General features: G+C 36.9%; 2 protein-coding genes across 5 annotated transcripts in view; both read right to left on the bottom strand.

The window, feature by feature from the left end:
* The window catches only part of LOC107729166 (uncharacterized), a 4,402-nt gene extending 2,630 nt beyond the window's left edge, over positions 1–1,772 (bottom strand). The window contains exons 1-6 of the mRNA XM_016539563.1: positions 1,701–1,772; positions 1,388–1,465; positions 1,138–1,170; positions 931–1,017; positions 614–711; positions 402–520 (exon numbers count right to left, since the gene is read on the bottom strand). Coding sequence (XP_016395049.1) covers positions 402–520; positions 614–711; positions 931–1,017; positions 1,138–1,170; positions 1,388–1,465; positions 1,701–1,772 — 487 coding nt within the window. The remainder of the gene's footprint in view (positions 1–401; positions 521–613; positions 712–930; positions 1,018–1,137; positions 1,171–1,387; positions 1,466–1,700) is intronic.
* A 320-nt stretch (positions 1,773–2,092) lies between these two features.
* Positions 2,093–16,777, bottom strand: rhot1a (ras homolog family member T1a). Of its 4 annotated transcripts, XM_016539585.1 has the most exons (21): positions 16,418–16,777; positions 14,991–15,049; positions 14,799–14,880; positions 14,618–14,661; positions 14,475–14,528; positions 14,259–14,311; positions 13,096–13,204; positions 12,359–12,460; positions 12,131–12,229; positions 11,864–11,972; positions 11,559–11,679; positions 11,285–11,369; positions 10,796–10,941; positions 10,574–10,674; positions 10,357–10,487; positions 10,195–10,278; positions 9,999–10,121; positions 8,985–9,187; positions 6,600–6,722; positions 4,197–4,340; positions 2,093–3,121 (listed from the first exon to the last, which is right to left on the bottom strand). In XM_016539585.1, exons 1-21 carry the CDS (start codon positions 16,452–16,454, stop codon positions 3,004–3,006), a joined length of 2,127 nt encoding a protein of 708 aa, XP_016395071.1. In that variant the 5' UTR covers positions 16,455–16,777; the 3' UTR covers positions 2,093–3,003. The 4 variants fall into 4 exon arrangements, with proteins under 4 accessions (XP_016395071.1, XP_016395072.1, XP_016395074.1 ...); XM_016539586.1 differs by lacking the exon at positions 4,197–4,340; XM_016539587.1 differs by lacking the exons at positions 2,093–3,121; positions 4,197–4,340 and adding an exon at positions 4,985–5,341.
* Between the last annotated feature and the right edge of the window lie 286 nt (positions 16,778–17,063).

Raw genomic sequence — 17,063 nt, 5'->3', positions numbered from 1 at the left:
TCGCTCCGGCCTGACAGGGCATCATCACAATATGGTAAGGGGCGTAACATTTCCGTCACATGCTTGAGGTATTCGGCCAATCACAACGCTCTGGATAGCTGGCCAATCAGAGCACACCTCACTTTTTCAGACTGATGAGCTTTGTAAAAATCGACGCGTTTCAAAAAGGCGGGGCATAGAGGAGAAACAATAATGTACAGTATGTGGAAAATAATATGTTTTTTTAACCTTAAACCGCATAAACACATTTCATTACACCAAATACACAAAATAATGTTATTTTTAGCAACATCATATGACCCCTTTAAGACTGACAGTTCTGTTAATGGTATTACAGAAAATAATTAAAAGTCAACGAGAGGTAGAACTGGAGAAAGTCGCATCCCAAATGTGGGACGTACCAGCGAAGGACTCGAATGACTCTTGATCAATGCTGTTCACTGAAGTGCTGCTGGTCTCATTATTTGATTCTTCACACCGGCTAGACCGAATTTCAGGGTTGTTATCTGGCACCAGCTCCCTAATCTCAATAACACACAAAACACATTCAGAGCATTATAAATCTCATACAAAAACAACCACTGACGAGAAGTGTCATAAAGAGCAGTGGTACCCATCGGTGAGAGATCCAGATCTGTCTGGGCCATTCAGCAGCATCGCTTTCCACAGCTGCTCCATCCACTCCTGCCTGACATCAGCTGTATCTGCAGCCTGGTAGTACAAAGTTCACAGATGTTTATGGGCAAAAGGGGCATAAAGAGAGCATTCATAATTCTTTCAGTCACAATAAGTGCAATCCATGTTCCTTTTTGAAACTATAACAGTCCTGCCTTGGTCTCAACAAAGTAACATTGTTCACAAATGATTATTGGGAGACCACATCCTCAAACACAGATTACAGACACTCTCTTGATCAACGTGAAAACTCGCCAGCATTTTCTTCTTCCCATTTTTCATTGTGATCTCAAACAGATAGCGATTGTTCTCCGATCTGCTGACCTCCCGCACAGACTGAACCTGTTAAGCCATGTGAAGAGTACATGTAGTTAGCATGAGAAGCACTTATTTGGCCTTCTAATGACCAGTTTACCAGCATCCAGACAATGAAACTCAGATAACATTACAAACCGACTTTACCTCATATATGTAATACTGGCCCCTGAGGTCTAACTGTTGGAGTTCAAGAGAAACAGTGGATTAATAATCATAGCAACAAGAGCCTTTGGCAAAATAACATTCAATTGTATTTTTAATTTAAAGCAATGGTCCTCAACAGATGGGCCACCATTTTTTAAATCTTAAACACATTGCACAAAAATACAGTAATATCTTCAAGCAAAGTCTGACATCAGAAGTCCAAAATTAAATCAAACACTTGAATACTTACAGCACTCCCGTGTTTTTTAGTGTAGAAAAAGAGAGTTGTATTGTAAAGCCTGAACCAGTAAGTCACCCACCGAAGCCTCTGAGGAAAATACATTGAACCACTGAGCAAAGAGATTTCCTTAGGTGTATATATCATGTAATAATTGTATAAATTCTGCAATAAAATGGGAGAACAAAGTATTCTGCAACAACTACTTTTAAAATCAAGTATTTTAAGTATCCAGCAGCAACTATTTTTGACTCTGTCTAAAACTGAAATGATTCCTGCAAATAACAGACATGAAACACTAGCAATATGTACATTATGTTCATACCATTTTGTCTTTCCGTTTCTTCAGAAAGCCCTGGCAGAGCGGAGCCGGCACTACTCCAGTCGACATGCTCATGCTCCTTGTACGCTGAAAGTGTTCACACTTCACCATAAACATAAATCAACATCATGACTTCCCCCTGAAACTGTCACATCCTCACTTCTGATCTTTGTATAATAAAGAGATGCTGTTCTTAGTCAAATGCCAAAATATGTGGGAGGTTCTTTTTAATTTGCTTTGCAGTTCTGTTTTATTTAATTTATGCTCAATTGATTTCCCATTATTGCAAAGACTGCAAAAGATGGACACACACACACACAAAAAAACCCTATGAAGAAATACTCAAGTAGGCACAGTTTCTCGGAAACAAACACAACAAGACAGATTTATTCACACCATTATTTATTGTAAATGTCTGAAAACCCACAGGTGCAACAATCCCGTGATTTTGAACAGGGAAACTGCATTGAAAGTTACATATGCATAAGATCTGAAACATTAGAACAAACATGACGTTGTCTCTACATGATTGTTAGCTGGGAAGAATTCATATAGTCTTTATAATGTAGCAAGCAGGTCCTTATTAGTCTGGTTTGGAATAAACCGATTTGCGCCATCTCATTACTGAACATAAAAATGTTTTTTCCTGTGCATAATGGGTAGAAAAGAAAAGAAAAACAAACATAACTTACTAAAATAAAAACCAAATATTGCATAAAAGAATCCATAGTTATATGCATGTTTCAAGCAATGCCAAAAAGACAGAGATAAAGCTAATAAATTAACATAGCTGAGATGTGCCAAGAGTAAAATGACCTTTACTTGTGAGAAATGGCTTTGTTTCAGTGCTTCTCTAACAAGCACAAGAGTATCTCTATGTGATACAGTTTAAATATAGTTTGTTCACTAACTAGAGACAATCTTAAGAGTGTCCAGTAATATATATATACATACAGATATAAACATAGTGTTCAGTCACCCATCAGTAAACCCTCAAGCTCTGCTGTCTCTTTTCAAAATAGGTCACACCAATTAATACTGACCCGAGGAAAACATCAGTGTGCATAAATAAAAACCTCATGTCGGAACAGCAGAGGACGTGATTACTGTAGATGTCCTGTTCCACCACACGGCTGATGAGGCGAGTTCCTATAACACTTGGTTCGGGAAAGGCAGTTTTAAATATACAAAATGTAACTATTACTAGGAATCTTCTCTCCTAAATGAAATAAGGATGGAATGAGGGATCATGGGTTTTGTAGTTTCTCAGAGGGCCAGGGTCGCTGTAACATGACGGATGCACTGATCACCGCTGCTTCAGGAGAGCTTTGTACATGGCGAAGCCAAGAACAGCAAACACGGTGGCACCGACGCTCGCCCTCAGCCAAAACGTTGAGTTTTTCAGGTCAGCTTGGGTCACGTGTCTGTAAAAGAGCAAAAGTGAGAGGAAAAAGGGGACGTTTGTTAATAAAACAAATGAGGGTGCTCATAAGGTTTGTGAGATTACAAACAACAAAATGTCTAAATACATCAATTCTCATTTTCATAATGCAAAAACAAATTACAGTAGAGTAAAAAATTCATTAATGATGTAATAATCAATAATGATACATTACAAATATGCAACTATCAATAATGATGCATTGTTAAAACTAAAGTATGTTTCACTGCTTTCAAAAAAAAAAACGTAATATTGATTATTTTTTTCTTCACAGGCAAAATGCATTTAACTAAACAAAAATCCTTCAAATTGAAGTAAATAGGCTACAAGTAGATTATACAAGATTATTATTTTATATGGGTATTATTTATTTTTTGGAGGGGGATTTGGGGTGAAATGTGACCTGGATAGGTATTATGAAATTTACCCTGACAGACAATTATTTGAGCATATAATAGTTTACTTAGTAAAAAAAAATACTTAGTAAAAATATATTTTGTTTTGCCTATTGGACATCCCATGATATACACCGAGAGAGAAGCTGCTGAAATGGGGAAAGAGGCAGTATGGGAAAGCATGAGAGAGCCAGCTAATGTTTTCAGGGGCTGAACATATTTAAAAGCACACCAGATGATAAAGAGGAGGTCTCTAGTGAAACTAAACCCACCCAACACAAATCCAGAGGGTTTAATTGGCTTCAAAAAGCTCAACCTCGCACATCCAAACTCGAGGCTGAGACAAAACTTCAAAGGTTTATCGGAGCAAAGTTTTTGTGCGTGTGTGAAATCTATGAAAATACGCAGCTGAAAAAAAGCCCAAAGCAACAAAGGTGGCATTCACAAAGCAAGAAATAAGTTCATATTGAGCAATTGCCACAGCTCAGATTAGGTAACAGACGTTTGCAGACACCTTAAGGATGTGGTGAGAAAAATAAACGTAAAGAAGAATTTATTTCATTAAACCACCTCAATGAAAACCAGTCAAGGAGAATCCTTCTTTGAACTTAAAATCCCCATTTAAATTGTGGCACCTTGTACTCCAGTAAGCTGGGCCTTTACCTGTTACACACGGGCACAAACGGGTTGACAGACTCCATGTAGACTGAGTCCTCTACAAAGCTGACTGCATGAACCTGATGGGTGAGGCTGGACTCCTCATCAGCCAATAGAAACGTGCCCACATCTTGTATAAAAGGTCTCAACCTTATGCACATATGTGCACACAGCATGGCAGTTCAACAACCGCACACCCGACAGGACCACCCCAATGTACCCCACTGCTCACCACATGCTGTAAACATACACACTCGTACACACCAGCTTATTAAAGCAGCACTATGTAACTTTTGGTGCTCTAGCGGTTAATAAACAGAACTGCACACATCCCGCGGAAGAACATTCCAACCGGAGCTACTTCTCTAAGTTTATGTCTATGGCGATTCACGCAGTTATGTGTTACTCCGCAGCGGTGACGACCCGACCAGGCTACAATAGTCCAAATATAAGTACTTATTATAAGTGTACCGTAGTGATTCGGGATAAGACAAAAACGCGGTTTGGAAGATGAATTCATGATGTACTCGCTCATTATATACATTTAGCAAATTTTGAACACAGAAAAAGTTACATAGTGCTGCTTTAATGAGAAATAGCAGCTTTGTCAACGGGAAAAAAGTGAATTCAGATTGCTTTTTCTTCATATAAAACAACTGGTTAGTGGTTTTAAAGTATATCAAGCAAATTTGTTATTAATTTTTTTTAAATAAATACTTAATATTTCATATATTTTACATTTTGCTATAATTAACAACCTGAATATTAAGATTATACACTTCTTAAACAGCAGACTGACTATAAAATGGTTGGCTAAATTACATAGACAAGAACAAAACATGAAATACTATCCATCAAAGTACCAAACAATAATGGGAAGAGAAGCTTTTGTTTTAGATGAAACACTACACTAGCAGCAACAGGTTAGACGTGTTAGTCATTCAAATACAGACACAATCCAAAATAAACTAAGCTGTTTAGATGTCACATCACTGCATATGACCAGTTAGTCCTGAGGAAGCTTTCTAAACTATTGCTGAGAAACAGGAGATGGTTAGAGAGGGAGGAACAGACGGGGAGACTGCTAACATGATGTAAAGAGATGCAAAGCAAAGACGAAAAGGGCGAGCCAAACAATTGAAAAGGAACACCTACGGAGGGACAGAACAAAAATTCACAAGATTAAATTCAATAGATAGATTTAAAAAAAAAGAGATACATACATATATATATGTATATATATATTAGTTTAACAAAATTACGTGCACCATGAGAATGAGATGAAAAACCAAGGGGTGTAAGAAAGGCTTTAAAGAAAATGTGATATAAAATAAAAGTCTGCATTAACATTATTGGTCACTTATTCTTTTCTATGTGAATAAGAAAAAGGAAATCATTCAACTTACACCTGTGCATTCTTCTGGCGTTATATTTTATAAGCAGTAAGAAAGATTAGAAGATCTACCAAATCTAAGAGATCAACTGCTCAGTATTAAAATAAGACTCGGGAAGATATGCAACCAAAAAGGAAGCGTTCATATGAACCATGCGGCCACATTTGTGACTGGAGCAAGGATGAGTGCATTAGTGCAGATTTACTGCTTGCATATCCACTTCAACTCACTACAAAAAAAAAACTCACTACAAATCACAACAACATGAGGACAAACGCAAATCTGTCTTATTCCGTCTAAAATCCAAAGGATACCTTTATAAACATATTATGCTTTTAATGTTTATGGCATGTTTGAGAACAAACATATCCATTTGAAGGTATTAAATAAACAATTCTTCTAAGAAATGCTACATGAGTCTGAATGAGAGTATGCTTAAACACAAAAGGACAAAAATATATTGAACTAGAGATGGAAATCAAAAGGAATTTAATGATTTTGATACCGATTCCACTACATGATTCTACTTTTGAGGAAGCATCATCCAGCCTCACAAAAACAACAGTTTTCTATTATAATATATTTTTTATTTTATTTTGAATTTATTCCTAAATCTGAATTTTCAGCATCCATTACTCCAGTCTTCAGTGTCACATGATCCTTATCTTTAAATATAGGTCGTCATATGAATAATGACTAATTACACTGACAAGGTCTAACAAGCCTTAAGTAAACAATAACGAACACAATGTTTGGATTAAAAAATATATATAGTTTAGTGAAGAACCACTCTAACTGACTGAATGAGTTTAGCCAATTTAAGCCAGTCTTCTTGACTGAATTATTCAAAAGAATCATTCATAAGAGTCTTTTTTTTTGTTTGTTTAGTGTCTTTCAGCATTGGCAGAGGAATTCAGGTATTCAACAACAGTTAACAGAACCAAATGTAACTAAAATCATTTGTTTCTAGTATTTTTCAAAAATGATCCCCATCTCTAGGGCTATACTCAGAGACCTGTTCAGAACAGCACTGTAGAGTTTGGCCTTTACCGAGCGCACCAGCTCAGAGTTCAGGAGGTTGTGACAGATGCAATAGGTGCACCTGTTGCAGCTGCACATGCAGCGTAACTTGGCGTGGCTGCAGAAACACACAGACAGGAAGAGTCAGTATCATATGACAGTTCCAGGAGAGCTGGATCCCAAAGTTGTTTCTCTTGGGCTTGGAGATGGAGGAGTGCAGGGAGGTAAGCACAGCAAATGTAATATATGAAAAAAAACTTTTCTATTGCTGTTGAGGAGAGGATTGTGGGAAAAATCGGCTATCTACAGACACGTTACGCAAAAGGAAAGAACGGGAAAATAAAGTACGCTGGTAAGCCTTGAAACATCACAAGTGAAACACGTAAAAGTAACGATTCCTACAACCTAGCAAAAACTCAAGCAAAAAGCTTGAATAGGGCTGCACGATTAATCCAAGTAAAATCTAAATCGCGATATGGTTTTATGCAATTATCAAATCACTAATTTAATTAATTGTGCTGCGTGTTTCAATGTGAAACATGCCACTTTGCTCTTTTACTCGCAAGCAGCTTGTGATCTGTTGTTTTCAATGTCTCATAGCAGCTCAGTTCACAGTAAATGCTGCTCATCACAATCTCTGCATGTTCTGAGTTTTTGGTTGCTTACAATGTGCATTTGAGAATCAACGATCTTCCCAAACTGGTCATGAGAAGCGCTTATAAATCAGCTGATGTCAACAAATAAGTAGTTTAAAGGAACAGTTCGCCCAAAATGAAAATTGCCAAACAGTTGCTGGTCCCCACTGACTTCCATAGTAAGGGTGTACTCACACTAGGCACAGTTGCCTTGAAGCGAGCGCGATTATCCCCCCTCCCCACTCCCCCGCTGGCCTGCACTCACACTTGCACTAAACTTTCCGGGCCGGAGCACGCTTACATCATGTACGAGATAACGGAGAAAACCCCTTTCGCTAATATTCTGCTGAATAATTAATAATAATTAATTTATAATTTATGTTGTGCATTGATTTTCACTTGTATGTGTCAGAGAATTATTACGGAGGCAGCTGACGTTAATTAAATAATTTGCAGCTTTACTCGCAAACTACATTTCCTGTTCATCAATAAGGTGAGAACCAGAGCCATTATAAACCTAAATATACTTGATTGAATTAAATTAACTGAAAAGTGTAGTGTAGTAGTAGTAATAGAATATGTTTGCGGTCGTAATGATGACATTAGCGCGCACAAAACAGTATCTGTTTTCCGTGCTCTGGCGCGGTTAGCGCTCACACTGCATGCGTACTGCGCCTGAGCCCAACCGAACCGTGCCCTGACCCACCTCTTCCAACCGGGCCAGGGACAGCTAAACGAACCGCGCCCAAGCGCGGCACGGAACGCTCACACTAGTCCAACGAACCGGGCTTTGGGGTTCAAAACGCCTAGTGTGAGTACACCCTAAGAAAAAAAAAACACTTTGGAAGTCAAAGGGACCAGTGACTGTTTGGTAAGCCACATTCTTCAAAATATGTTAATTTGTGTTCACAGGTTTGGATCAACCTGAGGGTGAGTAAATGAAGGTGAACCATCCCTTTAAGGGCTCCCTGCAGTTTTCCACCAAAATAAAAGCTCATTGGTTTAACATTTAAAAACAAGAGATTCAAACAGCCATAAACATCGGTATGGTAATTTTACAGATGTACTTTTACAGACGTACTGTAAAATTATTATTATTGTTATTATTGTTGTTGTTGTATTGATATGTAAATTAAAGCTTTGGGCCAAACTGTGCAGCCCTACAAAAAAAAACAAAAAAAAAACAAGGCAAACTTGGAACGTTTTATTGAAGAAAAGAAAAGAAAATTCAAATTAAAGTTGCTTCCTAAGAATAGATTGCCAAAAATTAAGCTAACTAGTACTGTGTACTGTATAAATTGGTCCAGACCATTAGCAGGCGTTTTCACACATACACCCTTTTCCGTAAAAATAATGCAATTTTTTATTGTCAAAATCAGTTACTATTTAAACTAAAGTTCTCATACACAGCCTTAGGATAGAACTGGCGCAAAGCTTACCACCAGCCACTACAGAACAAATGAAACCAAAAATTTATATGCACTATATTAAAAGACCACAGCACAAATGATACTTGAATGTCTCTGAAACCGAACCAATGAAAGAGCAGCTTTTCAAGATACTGCATTAAAAACATACTGTAGCTAGCAGCTACTATGATTCCTAACAGCTTTTAAAGCACAAAAGGAGACAATAAGCTGATAGGCAAACAAAAGAGGGAGAGTCAGAGGAGCCAATCATGATCTAACAGGAGAAGCAGACAGTGGGGCAGATGGGTCAGGTTGAAGAAGGAGCTGTATACTCACGGATACATGGCCATAGTGGTGAGTTTGGTATAGATGTCTTTGCTGGGTGCTTCGTCTGTGTTGCAGGTGAACAGCTGTGGCGGGTGAAGCTTGTGTTTCCGACAGAAATCCAGCGGGGACAGACTGTAGTACTGACGGGCTTCATGCAGGTCTGACTTGGCAGCAATAATCACACAGGGTGTCTTGCTGTCCAAGAAGTGTTTCTGTAAAAAAACATGATAATGTAAAACCCACAACCAGTGTAACAGCACATAAGTGGAGTTATTTTTTGTGTTTTTATTGAGCTTAAAAAGAACCCAAACAAAACCACAATTTTTTTCTGTTCATTAGTGACTTTTGACCCATTGAGCTTTAACTGATTCACAATAAATTGACAAACAAGCAAACGAAAATGTTATTTTTCAAATAAATGCTGTTTTTTTTAACGTTCTATTCAAAGAAAAAAATTAATTTATCACAGAAATATTAGGCAGCACAATGGTTTTCAACATTCATAAGAATGTTTTATGTTTAATGTTTCTTGAGCAGCAAATAAGTATATTAGGATGATTTCTGAAGGATCATGTGACACTGAAGACTGGAGTAATGATGCTGAAATTTCAACTTTGTATCACAGCAATAAATAACATTTTTAAAATGTATTAAAATAGAAAACAGTTATTTTCAATTGTAATAACATTTCACAGCATTACTGTTTTTCTGTATTTTTGATCAAAGAAATGCAGCTTTGGTGAGCATAAGAGACTTCTTTCAAAAACATTCAAAAATCTTTCCTACCCCGCACATTTGAATATAGCTAAGACAATTAGCTTAATAAAGCAGAATTATAATAATTACTTTTTCTTATCAATGTGACATTTAATAAAGAACAAATAATTGCATAACCAGGACAAGTAGCCGAGGAAATATGCTACATGCTAAACTAGAGCTCCAAGCTAGTATCAAACTGACTTAAGTCTTGCCAATAAATATACTAATATATATATATAAAAAATAATATATAAATATGCTGACCTTGTACACTTTAGCGCAATATTCAAAAGAACCCGGGTTACTGATGTCATACACCAAGCAAACAACATCACAAGCCAGATCAGCCTCAGAAAGGAACTCAAAGTCCGGCAGCACCTCGTGCAGCTGAGAAAGAGAGAGAAAAACAATCAGCACTGGCCAGACATGAAGTGGACAAAGCAACAGAACTTCGACTTACAAGCAGATATTTCTCTTGTCCATAAACATAAGTGGTGCTGATGGCATAGTAAGACTTGCGGTCTTCTCTTATCCTCTTCTGACGCTGCAATATGAAAAAGGAGAGAGTCCAATTCAGTCAAAGTCAAAACACTAGATGCTCCTGTGAGGCATTTGGACTCACCGCAAGGTTCCTGCCAAGGAAAGCCTGCAGAAAGCCACTTTTACCGCTGCCTCGCACCCCTAGGACATTACAGCGGAAAACACTGCGCTGGGTCTGTTTCTTCTGCAGGTCGATGCGCTTATTCCTTGTGACTGCACAAGAAAGGACACATTAATGATTTCTAAATCAGCCTTAAATATGAATGAATGAATCAAGATATATACTAAAACACTCTTACTTGTGAAAGCGGCTGCCTGTGACTCCTGTTCTTGTATAATAGAGTAACCAAGATAACCCAGGTACTCTAAACATCGCTGCACATCTAGGTATGTTGTTAGCCTGAGATGGAAATAAGTCATGTTTAAGTCATTCATTCAAACGAACGAACACAAATATCAAAAAGTTCATGGTTTCCATCTATTTCCACTTTCAAGTACTGTAGGATGAAGGCGGCACTCACGTCCACTGAGAAAGGTAGCCTTGGTAAGTGATCCAGCCCTGCTCATTGGTGCAGACTGTGTTGTTGACATCAGGACCCCAGGGCATGTAGGGAAAGACCTTGAACAAATCCTTCAGCTCATCTGGAGAAAGGGCACAGTCTCGATCCTAATACACAAACAATTTGGGGCGAGAGAAAAAAAGTATAGATTCATTCAATAGGGCATTCTTGGCAGTCAGTTCTTGTGTTCATGAACAATTTTTGTAGTTCTTCCTAAATGGTTATCTTTCATTTTTGCATCGTGTCTTGCTATTTTTACTTAAGCCACCTTTTAAAAATGCCTGTGAATGGCCCCTGACATGTCCTTCTACAAGGAGGTGTCGTAAAACACACCCTTGCATTATGAAAATAAACAAAAAGCCAGTTGGTTATTAATACAGCAGGTTCAATCATCTTAATTCATGCTCTGACTGAAGTTTGGGAAACTCAATGGTACTTGGCTGAGCTCACATTGTCATGCTTATCAAAGACACTCTGGAGGAAGAGGTAGGCGTTGTGGTTCAGCTCTGTGGTGCAGTCTGGAGGTATTTTTAAGCTAGAAAAACAAATAGAGGTTAGAAATTCTTCTGAAGCAATTAGAAAACCACAATTTGAATTGGTGTGTTTCTTTGCAAAACAGGACAGCGCAACAGATCTACAAAACATGTGATCCAACCAGAGATGAGCTACTTGATGTGACATGATCCATGTAAAGTTGAAGTACTGGCTCTGGGGTGGGACTCACAGTGGAAACAGGTATTCTTGGGTCAGCTCCAGGTCATCATCATAACCAAACCTCCTGAGCACAGTCCATGTGGTCTCATGCCTTCCTCTCTGAATAAAAAGTGTATGAAGGAACAGGAAACCTAGAAAACAGAGAACACATCTCAGACACAACAGAACCTGATAAATGAAGGAATATGAGAAATTCACATTTGTGCACTATATAAATTTTTTTTTTTAAACAATCTGATGGCAATGGGAAGCCAAATATCACTGTATAACTGTGATATAAAAAGCCAGTGACGTTTGTCTTTTTACTCAACTCACCCTTCAGTGTGAGGCCATTGTCTTTTACCCCATCCGACATATTTTTCCGCACAACATTCTTCACGTCCTCCAGGGCTTGAGGTGCCAGGGGTATGTTAAAACAAGTTCTCTGCAGGGCAAAATCAACAATCATCAACAAAGCTGCTTGAGAAAATATGACACTCTCATTAAGGTGCAGTTTGTGTAAACAACCTCTCCTGTCATTTAAGGAAGTATTAAAATGCCACAGCAATTTGAGCACAAAGTGCTGAAGAAAACTGCTCTCACCTGGAAGAAATTAAGCTCATTATCGTTTAGAATGCCATCATTGTCCAGGTCTGATATTTTGAAAATGCGAGTAAGTGCTTTGATGCAAGAAGGCTTCATCTGGAGAATAAACAGAAACTCATTACTACAAAATACATCACTGATCATTTGAATATTTTGATGATGTTCTTTGTCATTTAAAGTGGTCGGATTAACAGGCCCAGGAGTCCAACTAAAGTAATATTTTACCTCTTTCTCTTCTGGAGAGTACAGTGGTCCTGTCGGATGTAGAACAGCTTTCTGGGCATAGTAGAACAACTCGGAGATATTTTTCAGGTTTTTGGCTGAACACTAAGAATGAATAAAGTCATTTCATCAGAAAAGAACATCATGATTTACTGTATGTCTTCCATATATTAAAAAATAAATAAAATCCAGCAAAAGTACAGCATTCTTATTTCTATTTCTTTTCATCTGCTTTTAATATAATCAACACTTTTGATTTAAAAAAGGCTTAATAATTTTAATGAATATGAATTATTTAGAAATAAATTAATAATTGTTTTGGTACTTTGTTGTCAGACAGGGGTCTTTAAAAGAGAAGGGATCATGTTAAATTTTGAATAAAACTGAATGGCATTTTAAGCCTGATCTACAAGAACATGCCTATAAAATATCACAATAAAATATTTACATACTTTATTATGTTTATATTGCAAAGCCATTCAAATAATTGCTTTATAATTGTACAAAGTCAAATACTTGCATGAGAGCTCTTTCTTTCCTTTTAGACTGAAACCAATGTCTCTAGTTAAATGAGCGACAGACACATGACCCAAAGGGTGATGTCCCTCTCCTCCATGACACTACTGCCCCTCTGCACACACTCAGTCTCACAGCCTCTGGAGCTCTGAGAGGCATGTACAGCACGCAGTCACCTACATTTAGATCAGAAGCACACTGTGCTGACTGAGTGCATCTCTCACCTCCACACAAGTCTCAATCTCAGAGTACTGGTTCATGATGGGCAGGATGGTCTCCATGCTGCTGTGCTCCACCAGGTCAGATTTATTCCCCACCAGGATCAATGGTACTCTGTGACAAGACAATAGCACTAAAACATTTAATAGCTTCAGACACAACGAAAAAATAAATAAATAAAAATTTATTTAAAAACACTAGAGAAATGTCATCGGTGTTCCTCAGGAAACGGACATATGAGAACATACAAGTATTACATTACAAGTACATAGATTATGGATTATTTTTATATAATTATCTAAATAATTTTATAATCTATATTTTTTAAAGCAGAAGGGCTATCTTCATGGCAAGAACAAAGTAAATAAAAGTCAAAAATAAATGAAAAACTAAAGTTTATACTATGCAGTGAGTACATGGAAACATTGTTATTGTTTTTTGATATTTGCTGAACTGACACTAACAACCTGTCAAACAGTTATATACATTTATTTATTTAGCAGACGTTTAATCAATATTTGCATAGTTATATTATCAGAGCTCGACAATAAGAATGGCCCAAATGGCCCAGGGCCAGTGTGAAAGACACTCACGATATAACTGATGACTCTGTTGCATTTAATTGTGCTATTGCTGGTAATTTATTCTTTCATTATTATTTTATTATTTATTCTTTCATTACTGACCGTTTACTTGTCTTAAATAATGTTTGTATTATATATATATATATATATATATATATATACACACACACATATACACACACACACACACACATATATATAAGCATTTATTTTTTAACGCCGTGTCAGCAGCTTCATGGTGCAAACAGAATAAATAAAAGTCATACAATTAACAAAAGGCTATATAAGACATTTAAGGTGAATCAAATAATGTTTAAAATTTATATTAGTTAGAGTTAGACTAGCATTTTTTGCTGCAGCATCAAAATTTAAATCGAGAATTGTGGCGGGGGCCAGTAAAAAATTTGTCAGGGCAAGTAAAAACTTGATGACTGGGTCAGTAGAAGAAATACTTAGCATTGAGCCCTGATTATGCAAATATAATTATGCAAAAATACATTGTATCTCATTTTTGTTGTACATGACATCTCAACACTACTTCAAGAGACCCGAGGTCTCCAAGAACCTGGCAGGACGCCACACACCTGCTGTCCTTATCTGTTCTTTCATTGATGAGGGGAATCCAATGACTCGTCACCTACAGGAAGCCAATATGATGAGAGACAGCAGAAGCACAAGTAAAATTACATTATACAAACAAACAACTATCAGAAGTTATATAGCAAGGCATGTATTTTGATCGGTAGCTACAGAAAAGCTGTTGCATTTTTGTGTTTGGCATACAATGAAACAAGACTTACCTTTTCAATTGATTTCTTGTTGTTTACTGAATATACAATGCATATAACATTGGCCTGTGCAGAGAGAGAAAACATTAGGGAGGTGAATAAAACCATAAAATCAAACTAAATTGTATAAACAAAGAGACTAAATCCATCCCCACCTTTGATATTTCTTGGTAAAGCTGCTCATCTGACTGTTCTGCTTCTGTGGGATCAAAAATATGAAAGGAGAGATTAAAACACAAAAGGAATAACCACTTTAGGAAAGGGTTGCGGCTCTGACACTAGAACAGCAATGCAGGCTATATGAGTCTCATCATACAGAGATACATGTATCAGTACCTGAATAGTCCACTATATGAGTGGGCACTCTCTCAGGTGTGACATCAGCAGGAATAGTGATCTCTTCAGCTCTGAGAGGAACCTTTAAATGAGAAACACAATACTAATGCAATGCATGTGCCATTTGGACAAGTATTAAACTGACTTGAATTGTTCCTTTTGAATTTGAGTCATTTCAATGAATGACTGTACCTCATCAGGGAATTCCTCACTGACAAGTGACATGATCAGGGAGGTCTTCCCCACTTTGGCTGTGAAGAAAAAGAATTCTACAATGACCACTGTGTTCTAGGTCTATTAATAGCACCAAATGATTAACAGGAACATGCCAGGCGAGATTTGAGTGCCTTTATAAAAGGGTGGTTCACACATTTAAGTTGTTTCACTTCAATATCAACCACGCAGCATTTAGGAATTCATATTAAAAGACTACTTTAAAAATATATATATAATGTCACGCAACGTAAAAATGGACTAGCTAACAGTAAAAAGATGATCTAAAAAAAAAAAGTAAACACTTTCAACTTTGTAAACATTTATGTACACTAAAATCTTTGATCAGAACTTGTCCATAAGCTTTTTTTTGTGTGTACAGTGTTATTTCCATATCAATGAGAAGCTATTATAGCTTTTATTAATATTTACATTTGTTTTTATATTTTCCATTTTGATTTTAATTATAAAGTTCTAGTAATTCTGTTGTGTGTTTTAGTCATTATTATATTTTTTCTTTTTAAAAATGTTTCTACATAATTTTTATTAGTTTTATGACTTTAGGACATCAAATGAAAATGAGAAACGCTGCCTTGTCAACTCCCTAAAACAAAACCAGTTTTATTTTAGTTAACATTTATTTTATTTGAAGTAACATTTTAGTTTTAGTTAATAACAATAATCGTGGTTCTGATATTTTCAAAGATAAAAATGCACTAAGTGATCAGTAAGTTATGTTCCCATCTAAATCTTAACACTTGTAAGATGCTGAAGTGTCAAATATCAATAATAACTTAAGAGGAATATTAAATGAACAGGCTGAGCCGGGGGTCTTAAGTTGATGGTTTGGCATTGGTGAGCAGTACGTTTACATGGACACGTACTATTTTGGCTGACCTATCTAAACTTTGGCAGCTCTGTCAGTCTGGAGGCCTGTGTGTTGCTCCTGAAACTGTTATAAATAACCATGATAAACATGGGTGAATGTAACTAACAACAATACATTAAGGATGACAATCCCATTTGTAATATCAGCCTGCTGATCGGGTCAATTATGTTCAAAAACTGCAGTTATTTCGGTTGTTTTACAAACAATACACATGCATGTATATTAAGAATGTTTTTAATGACTGTAGTCAATTTGAGACAACATTTAAAACATACACAGAGCTTAATAACTGTTATTTATAGGTCACTATCTTTCATTCTGTCACTTGGCAATTTAGTATCTCATATGACTGAATAAAAATGTTTGTAAAAATGTTAAAATATAGAATGGAAGGTGTTCATTGTGCATATAATAGTGAACAGCAGCGCACATTGATTAATTAGAGATATGCAGATCAATTCAGCAACAGCAGCCAGTAATTGACACTCAAATAATTGAACTGGATTAATTCACTTACGTTCGCCGACAAGTAATATCCTCACGTCCTTTCTCATCGTTGCAACTCTAATGTGATCAAAATAAAAACCGAACAAGTACTTTGTCGTGGATCATTGATCCTGCTGTTATATGTAATAGCGCAGGCCTCTGTAGGGCAAAACGGACGGATCAACTTCTGTCAGTCCTAATAAAACCTCTGCTCACAGCGCTTTAACACACAGAGGTGATTCATGCCATCGAGACAAAGCGATTCCGCATATATGAAGGCACTGCTTGCTTTCTTCAGATTCACTTCATGACATTTCTGGGTTCACATTTCAAGCTCACGCCTGATACGGCTGACCTACAATAACCGGTAACTACGGAACGCAGCTACGGACAACCGCGAATTTCCTTGCGCTGGCATGTTGTTTACAGTTCGCAGTTATGATGTTATACCGCCTCCTGTAGGACTGGAGAGGAAAAGCGTGTCAATTATGCAATAAGAAATGAAACCATTTTATTATAACAGTGTGACATTTTTTTATTAAAGTATATTTGACAAAACATTCAGGCAAACAAAAAACAAACACAAATATTAAACACATGAAGAAACTTAAGTTGTTTTACAAATTAACTCAGCGATGTAATATGCTTGACAGAAACCGAAACGTGTCATCAATTAA

The sequence above is a fragment of the Sinocyclocheilus rhinocerous genome, unplaced genomic scaffold (assembly GCF_001515625.1).
Source record: "Sinocyclocheilus rhinocerous isolate Xijiao unplaced genomic scaffold, SAMN03320098_v1.1 scaffold1029, whole genome shotgun sequence".
Classification (NCBI taxonomy): Eukaryota; Metazoa; Chordata; class Actinopteri; order Cypriniformes; family Cyprinidae; genus Sinocyclocheilus; species Sinocyclocheilus rhinocerous.
The sequence above is the reverse complement of the archived record's forward strand: the minus strand, read 5'-3'. Positions and strand labels throughout refer to the sequence as shown.

Coding starts and splice junctions, on each gene's coding strand:
- rhot1a (XM_016539585.1), bottom strand. CDS start 16,454: ATGAGAAAGGACGTGAGGATATTACTTGTCGGCGAAC. Junction 12,461..13,095: donor AGATTGAGACTTGTGTGGAG/GTGAGAGATGCA, acceptor ATTCATTCTTAG/TGTTCAGCCAAAAACCTGAA. Junction 10,488..10,573: donor ACAGGCAGCCGCTTTCACAA/GTAAGAGTGTTT, acceptor TTTCTTGTGCAG/TCACAAGGAATAAGCGCATC.